The sequence below is a fragment of the Daphnia pulicaria genome, chromosome 2 (assembly GCF_021234035.1).
Source record: "Daphnia pulicaria isolate SC F1-1A chromosome 2, SC_F0-13Bv2, whole genome shotgun sequence".
Lineage (NCBI taxonomy): Eukaryota > Metazoa > Arthropoda > Branchiopoda > Diplostraca > Daphniidae > Daphnia > Daphnia pulicaria.
The window spans coordinates 7,704,455-7,720,078 of record NC_060914.1 but is presented as its reverse complement, the minus strand read 5'-3'; the positions used below and the strand labels follow the sequence as shown (position 1 = coordinate 7,720,078).

General features: G+C 39.5%; 1 protein-coding gene and 19 non-coding genes across 20 annotated transcripts; 18 read left to right on the top strand and 2 right to left on the bottom strand.

Moving 5' to 3' along the window:
• The first annotated feature begins 24 nt into the window (after window positions 1-24).
• Window positions 25-96, top strand: Trnac-gca. Its single transcript has one exon. It is a non-coding gene; the product is annotated as a tRNA-Cys (tRNA).
• An 812-nt stretch (window positions 97-908) lies between these two features.
• Trnav-uac lies at window positions 909-981 on the bottom strand. Its single transcript has one exon. It is a non-coding gene; the product is annotated as a tRNA-Val (tRNA).
• Window positions 982-2,562: 1,581 nt separating this feature from the next.
• Window positions 2,563-2,699, top strand: Trnal-uaa. The gene is made up of 2 exons: window positions 2,563-2,599; window positions 2,655-2,699. It is a non-coding gene; the product is annotated as a tRNA-Leu (tRNA).
• A 716-nt stretch (window positions 2,700-3,415) lies between these two features.
• Window positions 3,416-3,552, top strand: Trnal-uaa. Its single transcript has 2 exons — window positions 3,416-3,452; window positions 3,508-3,552. It is a non-coding gene; the product is annotated as a tRNA-Leu (tRNA).
• Window positions 3,553-3,638: 86 nt separating this feature from the next.
• On the top strand, window positions 3,639-3,710 carry Trnaa-ugc. The gene has a single exon. It is a non-coding gene; the product is annotated as a tRNA-Ala (tRNA).
• A 393-nt stretch (window positions 3,711-4,103) lies between these two features.
• On the top strand, window positions 4,104-4,240 carry Trnal-uaa. Its single transcript has 2 exons — window positions 4,104-4,140; window positions 4,196-4,240. It is a non-coding gene; the product is annotated as a tRNA-Leu (tRNA).
• Window positions 4,241-4,350: 110 nt separating this feature from the next.
• Trnaa-cgc lies at window positions 4,351-4,422 on the top strand. Its single transcript has one exon. It is a non-coding gene; the product is annotated as a tRNA-Ala (tRNA).
• A 532-nt stretch (window positions 4,423-4,954) lies between these two features.
• Window positions 4,955-5,091, top strand: Trnal-uaa. The gene is made up of 2 exons: window positions 4,955-4,991; window positions 5,047-5,091. It is a non-coding gene; the product is annotated as a tRNA-Leu (tRNA).
• Window positions 5,092-5,201: 110 nt separating this feature from the next.
• Window positions 5,202-5,273, top strand: Trnaa-cgc. Its single transcript has one exon. It is a non-coding gene; the product is annotated as a tRNA-Ala (tRNA).
• A 67-nt stretch (window positions 5,274-5,340) lies between these two features.
• On the top strand, window positions 5,341-5,412 carry Trnaa-ugc. Its single transcript has one exon. It is a non-coding gene; the product is annotated as a tRNA-Ala (tRNA).
• A 393-nt stretch (window positions 5,413-5,805) lies between these two features.
• Trnal-uaa lies at window positions 5,806-5,942 on the top strand. Its single transcript has 2 exons — window positions 5,806-5,842; window positions 5,898-5,942. It is a non-coding gene; the product is annotated as a tRNA-Leu (tRNA).
• Window positions 5,943-7,632: 1,690 nt separating this feature from the next.
• Trnal-uaa lies at window positions 7,633-7,769 on the top strand. Its single transcript has 2 exons — window positions 7,633-7,669; window positions 7,725-7,769. It is a non-coding gene; the product is annotated as a tRNA-Leu (tRNA).
• Window positions 7,770-8,484: 715 nt separating this feature from the next.
• Window positions 8,485-8,621, top strand: Trnal-uaa. The gene is made up of 2 exons: window positions 8,485-8,521; window positions 8,577-8,621. It is a non-coding gene; the product is annotated as a tRNA-Leu (tRNA).
• Window positions 8,622-8,731: 110 nt separating this feature from the next.
• Window positions 8,732-8,803, top strand: Trnaa-cgc. The gene has a single exon. It is a non-coding gene; the product is annotated as a tRNA-Ala (tRNA).
• Window positions 8,804-8,870: 67 nt separating this feature from the next.
• On the top strand, window positions 8,871-8,942 carry Trnaa-ugc. The gene has a single exon. It is a non-coding gene; the product is annotated as a tRNA-Ala (tRNA).
• A 393-nt stretch (window positions 8,943-9,335) lies between these two features.
• On the top strand, window positions 9,336-9,472 carry Trnal-uaa. The gene is made up of 2 exons: window positions 9,336-9,372; window positions 9,428-9,472. It is a non-coding gene; the product is annotated as a tRNA-Leu (tRNA).
• A 110-nt stretch (window positions 9,473-9,582) lies between these two features.
• Trnaa-cgc lies at window positions 9,583-9,654 on the top strand. Its single transcript has one exon. It is a non-coding gene; the product is annotated as a tRNA-Ala (tRNA).
• Window positions 9,655-10,274: 620 nt separating this feature from the next.
• LOC124326008 lies at window positions 10,275-14,519 on the top strand. The gene is made up of 2 exons (XM_046784573.1): window positions 10,275-11,280; window positions 14,361-14,519. Exons 1-2 carry the CDS (start codon window positions 10,286-10,288, stop codon window positions 14,419-14,421), a joined length of 1,056 nt encoding a protein of 351 aa, XP_046640529.1. The 5' UTR covers window positions 10,275-10,285; the 3' UTR covers window positions 14,422-14,519.
• A 160-nt stretch (window positions 14,520-14,679) lies between these two features.
• Trnal-uaa lies at window positions 14,680-14,816 on the top strand. The gene is made up of 2 exons: window positions 14,680-14,716; window positions 14,772-14,816. It is a non-coding gene; the product is annotated as a tRNA-Leu (tRNA).
• A 227-nt stretch (window positions 14,817-15,043) lies between these two features.
• Trnav-uac lies at window positions 15,044-15,116 on the bottom strand. Its single transcript has one exon. It is a non-coding gene; the product is annotated as a tRNA-Val (tRNA).
• Between the last annotated feature and the right edge of the window lie 508 nt (window positions 15,117-15,624).

Sequence of the window (15,624 nt, the reverse complement as noted above, 5' to 3'; positions counted from 1 at the left end):
AGGTAAACTCATTCAAACATTTATGGGGGTATAGCTCAGTGGTAGAGCATTCGACTGCAGATCGAAATGTCCCCAGTTCAAACCTGGGTGCCCCCTTATAAAACGGATGTTCATCATTGAGATGTTTAATAATGAAATAACTTGCGGTTTTCTGCATGCTTACCTGTTTATATGGAAACTTTTGTATCATTTATTTAAAGATTTACATCAAATATATAGTGACAAAACAATAATCACACAATAGAAATATCACTGTATCAGTAGTAGATTTGCGCACAATATAGAAAGAACCTGCCAGGTACGATTATCTCAGCGAAAAATGTAAAACCCCGGTCGTGTGTACAATTGCAATTAATACTTAAGAGTCTCATGCTGTTCCGACTGAGCTAGCCAGGCTCATACAAATCAACGTTGTAATACAATACTATCTAATATGTCATGGTAAAATGCACTTGGATTATCGCTCGCACTATGGTGATAACTACATCGGTGGTTATGAGGATTTACTGCTAAGATACACATAAGTGATATTCCTATATTTTATCTTTTTTTAATTTGTATGTAATGAGTGCTAGGATGATAGACTGCATAGTTGTAAAATTATCTCTAGTGATGTAACATTACCATTTTGCAGTAATCAAGTCAAAACTTCAGCGGTTATTGTTGCGTTAAAAAAGCGCCAGTTTTGACTGCTTTTCGTTGGGATGACACCAGACGGATAGCCAAACAAATACAACTTGGTAGTGGCACCTTCTTAAGTGTACAGACTAGCTAGTTAGCGTGTAAGATTCCTACCGCTCTTCTCCCATTACACATTTTACATAGCAGTACACAAGTCCAGATATTGGATATTATCGAGAAAGTACAATAGGAAATGAAATTCCATACTCGGATTAAAGTTGTAAAATTGTTTCCACCCAGGATCGAACTGAGGACCTTCAGCGTGTAAAGCCGACGTGATAACGACTACACTATGGAAACGTCAATTACATAAAGATGGCAAAAAATTTATTTCGCCAAAATCACCATAACATGTTTATGTCCCCCAAATATATAATAAGGATATAGCTGACTTGACCTGAAAGCCACACGATGAAAAAATAGGCATCAATTATCGACATTTCGTTTCGTGAAATATCAGAGAAAAGAAATCCAATTTTTAAAAAATACAAGATTCCTTCGGTAATATCCTTCGGTAATTTTTTTAAACGTAAAAGAGACAGAAAATAAAGGTTATGGTAGATTAATACATACTAGAACGTTTGGAAAATTCTGTTTCCCTTTATTCTCTTTCATAATTGATTCTTTATAACTAATTGACTAATAATCTGTTAATATTATGAGTGGTGCGACTTAGGAGTGGCGGAGGCTTCGCCCCGCCACCCCACGTCGCACTTCACGTTTAGATTAAGTTTTAGCAACATTTATTACTATAGTAACATGGAATTGGAAAAATTATTAGTTACATATTAACTATAAAGAATTGGATGTGCTATTATAGCAGTTAGATTAAACCACCGCTGAAAAAATCTTAATTCAGGCATATAACCTAAGTGTTTTATGACCGGTTCCAAAATCGATACCGATGGTAGCGTCGCTAGTGATATTACCATAGCTTTACTTCGTCTTTCGTTACATTGTTTGGTGTACACACCAACCTGACCACGCTTTCCCTTAAATCTTATGTCAATGTTGGACTAATGGTTAGCAACCCGGGCTGCCACTCGTATGGTTCGGAGTTCGAAACTCGAACAAGCCATTTAGGAAATTTAAATTTGTAACTTTTGAAAAATTATACTTAAAAAACTTTCGGAGGTAAATGGAAGTGGAAGATCGGTGGTAACTCTTCACGACCGCCAAAAGATCTTGATGACTGTGGAGAGGACAAGGGAAGAAGAGAGAGATGACCCAGAGCTTCAAAATGAGTATGATCAAACATTTTTTAAATGTTCCTCAACTTCTTGGTTGATGACTAACTGTTAAAAAAAAGGGGAATAGAAATTTTACTTGATCAAAAAATTTATTAAAATCAAGATCATCATTTATTAAAAACAGTTAACAAAAAGAGGCAATAATAAGAACAATAAAGACGAAATCGAACAAGAACAATAAAAATCAAATCAAATATCATCAAAATATCAATATCATATCATCAAAACTTGTCTTGCTAGGGAAGATTCAAACTTTTTTTCTTTTTGTTAACACTGCTGAGCACTCACTGCACTGACAGTTGGAAGGTTAAGCAAACAAAAGCGAATTCACTGCCTAGGATTCGGCAACCAGCTAGGTAACAAGTACGCAAATTAAATTTTTAAAACAGTAATGAAAACAAATGAAACCCCGTTACGACATGTATCAAATTTTGACAGAATTATGTACAAAATTTGGTGACGATTGGTCATTCAGGGAAGAAACGTATAAAGGATAACTAAATGGACATTAAACCCTCTGAATTTCACTACTAGCTACTACTACCCTACCCCCTATACCCCACACCCTATATTGTTAAGGACCTTCGTATATAAATATACCTAAGCGATAAGTAGTCATTGCGTTAACAATGTCAAGATGGCCGAGTGGTTAAGGCGCCAGACTTAAGATACTAATTCAAATAATAGATTAATAGGTAATCTTGTGAAATCCGTTACTTGGCATTCTGGTCTTCGAAGAAGGCGTGGGTTCGTACCCCACTCTTGACAAAACCTTCCTTTCAAGTTTTATTCTTTTTCACTTTAAATCTTCTTCTCCATTGAAAACACAAATGTGTCACAATCGTTAACAGTCACTCAAAGCAAACGAGCATAAGTTAAGGGGTTGTAACTCAGAGGTAGAGTGCTCGCTTCGCATGTGAGAAGACCGGAGTTCAATCCTCAGCAACTTCAAGCTTTTGCAAATAATCGAGTGTTAAAAAGCAAGTATCAGGAATATACTGGTAGTCTCGATTTTCAAGGGGTTGTAACTCAGTGGTAGAGTGATCGCTTTGCATGCGAAAAGCTTGGAGTTCAATCCTCCGCAACTCCATACTATAATCACTTTCATTTTGAAAAAAAAGACCATTGTTAGGTCTGCCAACAGAATGAAACCACATTCAACATTCTTACGAATATCTCGTGAAAAGTGTAAATACCGAGTGATCAAACAAGTACTTGCAAAACGATAGGGCATAATCTTTCTTATCGTTCTTTTTCTTCTACTGGTAGAAACCGGCTTTTGTCGTCCCAGTGGTATTTTCTGACGGCCATTCGGTTGTGGCACTGTCGATTAAACCTGCCATGATCCTTGAAAATTGAACAGAAAAGCATATAATTGCCATTAATTATTGATATTTTGCCCTGTCATAGTTACAATTGCGTGCTCTTTTCAATACACCTAGTTTACGCCACATTGCAATAAAAGTAGTCATTGCGATAACAATGTCAAGATGGCCGAGTGGTTAAGGCGCCAGACTTAAGATACAAAATCAAATAATAGATTAATAGGTAATCTTGTTAAATCCGTTATTTGGCATTCTGGTCTTCGAGAAAGGCGTGGGTTCGAACCCCACTCTTGACAAAACCTTCCTTTCAAGTTTTATTCTTTTTACTTACATAAGTGTCGCAATCGTTAAAAGTCACTCAAAGCAAACGAATTAATATCAAGGGGTTGTAACTCAGTGGTAGAGTGTTCGCTTTGCATGCGAAAAGCCCGGAGTTCAATCCTCCGCAACTCCATAGTACAAACACTTTCATTTTGAAAAAAAGACCATTGTCAGGTCTGCCAACAGAATGAAACCACATTCCACATTCTTACGAATATCTCGTGAAAAGTGTAAATACCCAGTGATCAAACAAGTACTTGCAAAACGATAGGGCATAATCTTTCTTATCGTTCTTTTTCTTCTACTGGTAGAAACCGGCTTTTGTCGTCCCAGTGGTATTTTCTGACGGCCATTCGGTTGTGGCACTGTCGATTAAACCTGCAATGACCCTCTAAAATTGAACAGAAAAGCATACAATTGCCATTAATTATTGATATTTTTCCCTGTCATTGTTACAATTGTGTGCTCTTCTCAATACACCTAGTTTACGCCACATTGCAATATAAGTAGTCATTGCGTTAACAATGTCAAGATTGCCGAATGGTTAAGGCGTCAGACTTAAGATTCTAATTCAAATAATAGATTAATAGGTAATCTTGTAAAATCCGTTACTTGGCATTCTGGTCTTCGAAGAAGGCGTGGGTTCGAACCCCACTCTTGACAAAACCTTCCTTTCAAGTTTTATTCTTTTTACTTAAAATCTTCTTCTCCATTGAAAACACATACGTGTCGCAATCGTGAAAAGTCACTCAAAGCAAACGAACAATTGTTAAGGGGTTGTAACTCAGAGGTAGAGTGCTCGCTTCGCATGTGAGAAGACCGGAGTTCAATCCTCCGCAGCTCCAAGGTTTTGCAAATATTCGAGTGTTAAAAAGCAAGTATCAAGAACATACTGGTAGTCTCGATTTTAAAGGGGTTGTAACTCAGTGCTAGAGTGGTTGCTTTGCATGCGAAAAGCTTGGAGTTCAATCATCCGCAACTCGATACTATAATCACTTTCATTTTGATAAAAGGACCATTGTCAGGTCTGCCAACAGAATGAAACTGCATTCAACATTCCTACGAATATCTCGTAGAAAGTGTAAATACCCAGTGATCAAACAAGTACCTTGCAAAACGATAGGGCATAATCTTTCTTATCGTTCTTTTTCTTCTACTGGTTAAATCGGCTTTTGTCGTGCCAGCGGTATTTTCTGACGGCCATTCGGTTGTGGCACTGTCGATTAAACCTGCCATGATCCTCTAAAATTGAACAGAAAAGCATATAATTGCCATTAATTATTGATATTTTTCCCTGTCATTGTTACAATTGTGTGCTCTTCTCAATACACCTAGTTTACGCCACATTGCAATATAAGTAGTCATTGCGTTAACAATGTCAAGATTGCCGAATGGTTAAGGCGCCAGACTTAAGATTCTAATTCAAATAATAGATTAATAGGTAATCTTGTAAAATCCGTTACTTGGCATTCTGGTCTTCAAAGAAGGCGTGGGTTCGAACCCCACTCTTGACAAAACCTTCCTTTCAAGTTTTATTCTTTTTACTTAAAATCTTTTTCTCCATTGAAAACACATACGTGTTGCAATCGTGAAAAGTCACTCAAAGCAAACGAACAATTGTTAAGGGGTTGTAACTCAGAGGTAGAGTGCTCGCTTCGCATGTGAGAAGACCGGAGTTCAATCCTCCGCAGCTCCAAGGTTTTGCAAATAATCGAGTGTTAAAAAGCAAGTATCAAGCCCATACTGGTAGTCTCGATTTTCAAGGGGTTGTAACTCAGTGGTAGAGTGTTTGCTTTGCATGCGAAAAGCCCGGAGTTCAATCATCCGCAACTCCATACTATAATCACTTTCATTTTGAAAAAAAAGACCATTGTCAGGTCTGCCAACAGAATGAAACTACATTCCACATTCTTACGAATATCTCGTGAAAAGTGTAAATACCCAGTGATCAAACAAGTACTTGCAAAAGGATAGGGCATAATCTTTCTTATCCTTCCTTTCTTCTACTGGTAGAAACCGGCTTTTGTCGTCCCAGTGGTATTTTCTGACGGCCATTCGGTTGTGGCACTGTCGATTAAACCTGCCATGATCCTTGAAAATTGAACAGAAAAGCATATAATTGCCATTAATTATTGATATTTTTCCCTGTCATTGTTACAATTGCGTGCTCTTTTCAATACACCTAGTTTACGCCACATTGCAATATAAGTAGTCATTGCGATAACAATGTCAAGATGGCCGAGTGGTTAAGGCGCCAGACTTAAGATACAAAATCAAATAATAGATTAATAGGTAATCTTGTTAAATCCGTTATTTGGCATTCTGGTCTTCGAGAAAGGCGTGGGTTCGAACCCCACTCTTGACAAAACCTTCTTTTCAAGTTTTATTCTTTTTACTTACATACGTGTCGCAATCGTTAAAAGTCACTCAAAGCAAACGAATTAACAGTAAGGGGTTGTAAGTCAGTGGTAGAGTGTTCGCTTTGCATGAGAAAAGCCCGGAGTTCTATCCTCCGCAACTCCATAGTACAAACACTTTCATTTTGAAAAAAAAAGACCATTGTCAGGTCTGCCAACAGAATGAAACCACATTCCACATTCTTACGAATATCTCGTGAAAAGTGTAAATACCCAGTGATCAAACAAGTACTTGCAAAACGATAGGGCATAATCTTTCTTATCGTTCTTTTTCTTCTACTGGTAGAAACCGGCTTTTGTCGTCCCAGCGGTTTTTTTTGACGGCCATTCGGTTGTGGCACTTTCGATGAAACCTGCAGTGATCTTCGAAAATTGAACAGAAAAGCATACAATTGCCATTAATTATTGATATTTTGCCCTGTCATTGTTAAAATTGTTTGCTCTTCTACTGGTAGTGACGGGTGTAGTAGCTAGAGCGTCAATGTTTTGAAAAAAGGCAATGATGCTCTGGTTTCGATCCCCTGCTGAACCCGTCCTAAAACTGTTGGCCTGGGCCTTGAGGCTGCGGCATAACACTAAAAAATGTTATTAGACAGGATCCTTGATTGCTTTCAAGGATATGACGTTAAATTCGCGTCATTAGAACTTTACTTGGATAGTGCGCGTTACAAATAAATCAAATTAAAATAAAATCAAATTAAAATTAAAATCAAATTAAAATTAAATCTTCTCAATACACCTAGTTTACGCCACATTGCAATATAAGTAGTTATTGCGTTGACAATGTCAAGATGACCGAGTGGTTAAGGCGCCAGACTTAAGATTCTAATTCAAATAATAGATTAATAGGTAATCTTGTAGAATCCGTTACTTGGCATTCTGGTCTTCGAAGAAGGCGTGGGTTCGTACCCCACTCTTTACAAAACCTTCCTTTCAAGTTTTATTCTTTTTCACTTTAAATCTTCTTCTCCATTGAAAACACATACGTGTCGCAATCGTGAAAAGTCACTCAAAGCAAACGAACAAATGTTAAGGGGCTGTAACTCAGAGGTAGAGTGCTCGCTTCGCATGTGAGAAGACCGGAGTTCAATCCTCAGCAACTTCAAGCTTTTGCAAATAATCGAGTGTTAAAAAGCAAGTATCAGGAACATACTGGTAGTCTCGATTTTCAAGGGGTTGTAACTCAGTGGTATAGTGATCGCTTTGCATGCGAAAAGCTTGGAGTTCAATCCTCCGCAACTCCATAGTACAAACACTTTCATTTTGAAAAAAAAGACCATTGTCAGGTCTGCCAACAGAATGAAACCACATTCCACATTCTTACGAATATCTCGTGAAAAGTGTAAATACCCAGTGATCAAACAAGTACTTGCAAAACGATAGGGCATAATCTTTCTTATCGTTCTTTTTCTTCTACTGGTAGAAACCGGCTTTTGTCGTCCCAGTGGTATTTTCTGACGGCCATTCGGTAGTGGCACTTTCGATTAAACCTGCAATGATCTTCTAAAATTGAACAGAAAAGCATACAATTGCCATTAATTATTGATATTTTTCCCTGTCATTGTTACAATTGTGTGCTCTTCTCAATACACCTAGTTTACGCCACATTGCAATATAAGTAGTCATTGCGTTAACAATGTCAAGATTGCCGAATGGTTAAGGCGTCAGACTTAAGATTCTAATTCAAATAATAGATTAATAGGTTATCTTGTAAAATCCGTTACTTGGCATTCTGGTCTTCGAAGAAGGCGTGGGTTCGATCCCCACTCTTGACAAAACCTTCCTTTCAAGTTTTATTCTTTTTACTTAAAATCTTCTTCTCCATTGAAAACACATACGTGTCGCAATCGTGAAAAGTCACTCAAAGCAAACGAACAATTGCTAAGGGGTTGTAACACAGAGGTAGAGTGCTCGCTTCGCATGTGAGAAGACCGGAGTTCAATCCTCCGCAACTCCAAGCTTTTGCAAATAATCGAGTGTTAAAAAGCAAGTATCAGGAACATACTGGTAGTATCGATTTTCAAGGGGTTGTAACTCAGTGGTAGAGTGATCGCTTTGCATGCGAAAAGCTTCGAGTTCAATCATCCGCAACTCCATACTATAATCACTTTCATTTTGATAAAAGGACCATTGTCAGGTCTGCCAACAGAATGAAACTGCATTCCACATTCCTACGAATATCTCGTAGAAAGTGTAAATACCCAGTGATCAAACAAGTACCTTGCAAAACGATAGGGCATAATCTTTCTTATCGTTCTTTTTCTTCTACTGGTAGAAATCGGCTTTTGTCGTGCCAGCGGTATTTTCTGACGGCCATTCGGTTGTGGCACTGTCGATTAAACCTGCCATGATCCTCTAAAATTGAACAGAAAAGCATATAATTGCCATTAATTATTGATATTTTTCCCTGTCATTGTTACAATTGTGTGCTCTTCTCAATACACCTAGTTTACGCCACATTGCAATATAAGTAGTCATTGCGTTAACAATGTCAAGATTGCCGAATGGTTAAGGCGCCAGACTTAAGATTCTAATTCAAATAATAGATTAATAGGTAATCTTGTAAAATCCGTTACTTGGCATTCTGGTCTTCAAAGAAGGCGTGGGTTCGAACCCCACTCTTGACAAAACCTTCCTTTCAAGTTTTATTCTTTTTACTTAAAATCTTTTTCTCCATTGAAAACACATACGTGTTGCAATCGTGAAAAGTCACTCAAAGCAAACGAACAATTGTTAAGGGGTTGTAACTCAGAGGTAGAGTGCTCGCTTCGCATGTGAGAAGACCGGAGTTCAATCCTCCGCAGCTCCAAGGTTTTGCAAATAATCGAGTGTTAAAAAGCAAGTATCAAGCCCATACTGGTAGTCTCGATTTTCAAGGGGTTGTAACTCAGTGGTAGAGTGTTTGCTTTGCATGCGAAAAGCCCGGAGTTCAATCATCCGCAACTCCATACTATAATCACTTTCATTTTGAAAAAAAAGACCATTGTCAGGTCTGCCAACAGAATGAAACTACATTCCACATTCTTACGAATATCTCGTGAAAAGTGTAAATACCCAGTGATCAAACAAGTACTTGCAAAAGTATAGGGCATAATCTTTCTTATCCTTCCTTTCTTCTACTGGTAGAAACCGGCTTTTGTCGTCCCAGTGGTATTTTCTGACGGCCATTCGGTTGTGGCACTGTCGATTAAACCTGCCATGATCCTTGAAAATTGAACAGAAAAGCATATAATTGCCATTAATTATTGATATTTTTCCCTGTCATTGTTACAATTGCGTGCTCTTTTCAATACACCTAGTTTACGCCACATTGCAATATAAGTAGTCATTGCGATAACAATGTCAAGATGGCCGAGTGGTTAAGGCGCCAGACTTAAGATACAAAATCAAATAATAGATTAATAGGTAATCTTGTTAAATCCGTTATTTGGCATTCTGGTCTTCGAGAAAGGCGTGGGTTCGAACCCCACTCTTGACAAAACCTTCCTTTCAAGTTTTATTCTTTTTACTTAAAATCTTCTTCTCCATTGAAAACACATACGTGTCGCAATCGTGAAAAGTCACTCAAAGCAAACGAACAATTGTTAAGGGGTTGTAACTCAGAGGTAGAGTGCTCGCTTCGCATGTGAGAAGACCGGAGTTCAATCCTCCGCAGCTCCAAGGTTTTGCAAATAATCGAGTGTTAAAAAGCAAGTATTGAGAACATACTGGTAGTCTCGATTTTCAAGGGGTTGTAACTCAGTGGTAGAGTGATCGCTTTGCATGCGAAAAGCTTGGAGTTCAATCATCCGCAACTCCATACTATAATCACTTTCATTTTGATAAAAGGACCATTGTCAGGTCTGCCAACAGAATGAAACCACATTCCACATTCTTACGAATATCTCGTGAAAAGTGTAAATACCCAGTGATCAAACAAGTACTTGCAAAACGAAAGGGCATAATCTTTCTTATCGTTCTTTTTCTTCTACTGGTAGAAACCGGCTTTTGTCGTCCCAGTGGTATTTTCTGACGGCCATTCGGTTGTGGCACTGTCGATTAAACCTGCAATGATCCTCTAAAATTGAACAGAAAAGCATACAATTACCATAAATTATTGATATTTTTCCCTGTCATTGTTACAATTGCATGCAAATTTAAATTCTTCTCGTCCTTGAATGTGTGGACCCAATTTATTGCCATCTAGCAGCTCTTTACAGCATTACATAAAGCGAAATACGCCCCCTTCTATCTGCGTACTTCAGACCTTTTTTGCTCTTTACACGAGACAGTCGCACAGGTTATTTTTTCGATGCCTAAAAGTACCAGTGCGTCAGAGACAGTTTCAGATTCTAATAGTGATTCCGACGAGAGTATACAAAAATCTTCTAGAAAACGTGAAAAATTTTCTCGAAAGCGTGTCATGGCAGACCAAGAAGATGGAGAACTACGTCTCCCAGAAGACCCCCAACACGTGGAAGAAGAAGTGCCCGATAACGATGCCCAAGACGAAATTCCAATGGCGGGCCAAGCAGGTGAGCCCAAAGAGCCCAAACGACCAAAATTAGATGTAGACGTAACTGAGTTTAGAGTGTCTAGTACATCATCTAAAAAGATCAGAAAGTGGATCTCAAAATCTTTTGCAAAATCCAAGGCTAAGAAGCTAAGAGAGCGTTTTCAACCAAAATTTTCTTCTTCGTTCGAATTGCTTAACCCCGAAATGGATGATTCTGTTTACCGCCGCCTCAAAGAGTTGAAAAATTCGGTGGCCACGAAGGAAAAGATTGACAACAAGGAAATGGAAATGAGAGCTATGCAATTTAAGATTTTGGATATTGTAAGACCGATGTTATTCATCTGGGAAACTGCACAGGAAGAGACAGTACGCGACGCAGCCAAAGTAGCAATTAAACAATGGGCTCATGCCTTTTTTGCTTGCACTGACTTTCGACGAAATAATTTGCTAAAACAAACAAATCCATCCTTTGTGGCGATGCTGAAACGTGAGAAGAATTTCGACGAGAAAGAATTTGAAATGCTCTTTGGAGACACTTTTCTTAAGGCGTTGTTGAAAACGGCCAAAGCTGACGCCGTTTTAGCGGCTATTCCGAACGGCCGCAATGGCGGGCCAAGCATTCGCCCCAGCAGTGGTGGCAGAGGAGGTAGAGGATCCCACGGTACCGGAAGCAACCAAACAAACCGATTTACTGGAGGCCAACATCAGAACGGGCGCGGAGGCTTCCAATTTTCCAACCATCAACCGTTCAGTCATCGTGGAGGTGGCCGCGGCGGATTCAACAACGGCAGGTATGTACCGGAATTTGCTTCGCCTCTCACTCTAAGTATTCCAGTAGGCGGTAGATTAAGTCATTTCTCGTCACGGTGGACGAAAATCACAAAAGACCCGTGGGTTTTGGATTCGGTCACGAACGGGTTTAAAGTCGAATTCAGTTCCCCCCCCCATGCAAATTTAAACCTCAAAAATCCCTAACATTAGGTAAAATGCAAGAGAATCTATGCGATCAAGAAGTAAAGGCTCTTCTTGAAAAAAATGCTATCAGGCTATCCACAACAAGCGATTATGTTAGTTCGCTATTTGTCATTCCCAAAAAATCTGGAGGATTTAGGCCCGTAGTTAACTTAAAACCTTTGAACGTAAATATTCTGTACCGCCATTTTAAAATGGAAGGAACGGCCATGCTTAAACACTTGCTTAAAAAAGGGGATTGGATGGTAAAAATCGACCTTCAAGACGCTTATTTAACGGTGCCCATCCTCCCCTCCCATTGTCGTTTTCTCCAATTCGAATGGAAAGGAAGGGTGTACGAATTTACTTGCCTACCCTTCGGGTTATCGTCAGCCCCTTGGGGCTTTACAAAGATATTGAAACCAGTCGTGGCTTTCCTTCGTAAAAATGGAATTAAATTAATTTTTTACCTCGACGATATACTTATCATTAGCTCTTCAAAAGAACAGGCGGCAAAAGACTTCAATATCGCCAAGGGGCTTTTAGAAGACCTAGGTTTTATCGTACACCAAACGAAGTCTATAGCAACTCCGAGCCAGACTATAGAATTTCTTGGATTGATCGTGAATTCTATGAATTTATCGGTGTCCCTTCCGGATACCAAAGTAGATTCTATTATTGATTTGTGTGCCTTAGCCATCGACAAAAATCAGATTTCGTTGTACGAAATAGCACGGATCTTGGGCAAATTTACTTGGGCCACTTCCGCTTTAAATTTCGCCCAGGCACACTATCGTAGTCTTCAAAGTCAGTACATTGATAATACCAAATTCAATTCCAACTTGGAACGAAAAATATCCCTATCTCAGGAAGCAGTGCGCGATTTAAGAAGGTGGGTCGAAAATTTGAAAGAAGTCAATGGTAAACCGTTAACAGTCGCCGATCCAGATTTAATTATTTATTCAGACGCGTGCCTTTCGGGATGGGGTGGCCATTGTAACGGTGTTACAACAAGAGGGCCATGGGGCGTAGATGACCAGAATAGACACATCAACGAGCTAGAATTAAGCGCGGCTTTTAATTGCCTCAAATCATTTGCCCCGCACGCGACTACCATTTCAGTCCTGCTATACTTGGATAACGCTACAGCAGTGGCGTATGTAAATAAAAAAGGGGGCTCCAGATCCCATAGACTTAACAGAATCGCTATCGACGTAGCTAACTGGTGTGAGTCGCGATCGATAGTTTTGCATGCTATTTATCTGCCGGGTTACCTCAATATCATTGCAGATCAGGAATCCAGGGGGAAAGCGGACGCAAGCGACTGGAAATTGTCACCGAATCTATTTCTAGCGATAGCGAAGAGGTGGCCGATGACAACCGACTTATTTGCAACGACATGGAATGCCCAACTAGACAGGTTTATCAGCTGGAAACCTCAACCGAACGCTTGGCGGGTGAACGCTCTAGCGTCGAACTGGTCGAATCTTCAGGGCTACGCATTCCCCCCATTCTCGCTCATCATGGATTGTTTATACAAGATCCGTCAGGAACGGACGTCGATCGTATTCGTTTGCCCGATCTGGCCGAGCCAACCATGGTACCCCCTCCTACTAGAATTGACATGCGATATGCCACTAGTCCTACCGCAATCACAGAACCTCCTCCAATCAGCTCAGGGACTACCCCACCCTCTAGTAGCGGCCAAATCAATCTGGCTAGCCGCCTGGAGATTATCCGGGACGGCTACCAACGCCAAGGTTTTTCGAACGAAGTGGTCCGACTTTTGTTGGGAGGACTCCGTTCCTCTTCACAGTCTGCATACCAATCCTCCTGGGTCGCTTGGAGTAATTGGTGTATTCGATTCAATCTTAATCCCATGTCAAGCTCTTTAATCAATGTTCTGGAATTTTTGGCCTTTTTGGCATCAAACGGGAAAGCATACAGCACGATCAACGTGGCAAGATCGATGCTGTCAACCACTCTTGCTACCATAGACGGAATCCAAATAGGAAAGCACCCTATTGTTACCAAACTGATGGACGGAATCTTTAATTTGAACCCTCCAAAACCAAAATACCAATCGATATGGAACGTAGACGTAGTATTAGACTATCTTAAAACAATCCCAGATAATGAAAATTTGAATTTGTCCCAAATCTCACATAAGCTCGTCATTCTCCTTGCGCTGACTACTTTATTAAGGGTTTCTGAAATTGCGTCAATCGCCCGACAATCAATCACCTTCTTTGGCGATAAAGTCACCTTCAGCTTATCCAAGCCGCGGAAAGCGCAACATGACGGTGCCCTACATTCCCTTACTCTGCAAAAATATTTGGCCGATTCAAAATTGTGTCCGGTTTCATGTTTAGGCTACTATATCTACCTGACAGACGCGGCACGTAAAATAGTCAGTTACTGTTAATGGCCACTATCAGGCCTTTCAAACCAGTAACGGGATCGACAGTCGGTCGGTGGATAAAATCCATCCTAACGGAAGCGGGAGTCGATCCCATTTTTTCAGCTCACTCCACCAGAGGTGCCGCAGCATCGAGAGCCGAAAAGAATGGTATTCCTATTGACACTATTCTTAAAACAGCCCACTGGGCTCAAGAAAGTACCTTTACAAAATTCTACAAAAGACAAACAGTAGACCCCTTGTTTGAGAATGCGGTACTTGGAAATTGAAGGGTTTAGTCTGTATCATGAGGAAACAGGTATACTTCAGTGAAGTGCTTTAAACTCACATTCAAGGACGAGCAGAATTTAAATTTGCATGCAATTTTAAATTGCTCGAGGGTCGCGTAGCGACCTGATGAGCAATTGTGATTGCATAAGAATTTTAATTGCGAGGAATTGAATGTATAATACCTCACCCACCCACCACTAACTAATGGTTATCTTTATCATTTCATTTCAGAGCTAATAGCAGAGGAAGCAACTACCGGAACGGCTCCAACCACTTTAACAACAGGAACTAGACAGAGGAACAAATTACAAAAAAGTCTGAAGTACGCAGATAGAAGGGGGCGTATTTCGCTTTATGTAATGCTGTAAAGAGCTGCTAGATGGCAATAAATTGGGTCCACACATTGAATTCCTCGCAATTAAAATTCTTATGCAATCACAATTGCTCATCAGGTCGCTACGCGACCCTCGAGCAATTTAAAATTGTGTGCTCTTCTCAATACACCTAGTTTACGCCACATTGCAATATAAGTAGTCATTGCGTTAACAATGTCAAGATTGCCGAATGGTTAAGGCGCCAGACTTAAGATTCTAATTCAAATAATAGATTAATAGGTAATCTTGTAAAATCCGTTACTTGGCATTCTGGTCTTCAAAGAAGGCGTGGGTTCGAACCCCACTCTTGACAAAACCTTCCTTTCAAGTTTTATTCTTTTTACTTAAAATCTTTTTCTCCATTGAAAACTGGTAGTGGAACCCTTTTAAGTGTACAGACCAGCTAGTTAGCGTGTAAGATTCCTACCGCTCTTCTTCCATTACACATTTTACATAGCAGTACACAAGTCCAGATATTGGCTATTATCGAGAAAGTACAAAAGGAAATGAAATTCCATACTCGGATTAAAGTTGTAAAATTGTTTCCACCCAGGATCGAACTGAGGACCTTCAGCGTGTAAAGCCGACGTGATAACCACTACACTATGGAAACGTGAATTTCATAAAGATGGCAAAAAATTTATTTCGCCAAAATCACCATAACATGTTTATGTCCCCAAAATATATAATAAGGATATAGCTGACTTGACCTGAAAGCCACACGATGACTAAATAGGCATCAATTATCGACATTTCGTTTCGTGAAATATCAGAGAAAAGAAATCTAATTTTTAAAAAATATCAATCGATATTTCAGAGTCAGAAACTCTTAATTAAAATGGAGGAATAATACAAATACGCGGTAAAATGTAAAAATATCGGGGGTATAGCTCGACTGCAGATCGAAATGTCCCCGGTTCAACCCCGGATGCCCCCTATTAAGTTGAATCTAATACAGGGAATGAACTATAATTGGGTTTATTCAGTTAAATTGTTTCATGGTTGTGTTTATTGAATTTGAAAATCAGCTCACTAAAAATATTTCTACGTATCAGCCTGACTTTTGAAAGTTTGAAAGAAATTCTCATCAGCTTATGGAAACTGATCTGCGTTAAAGCTGT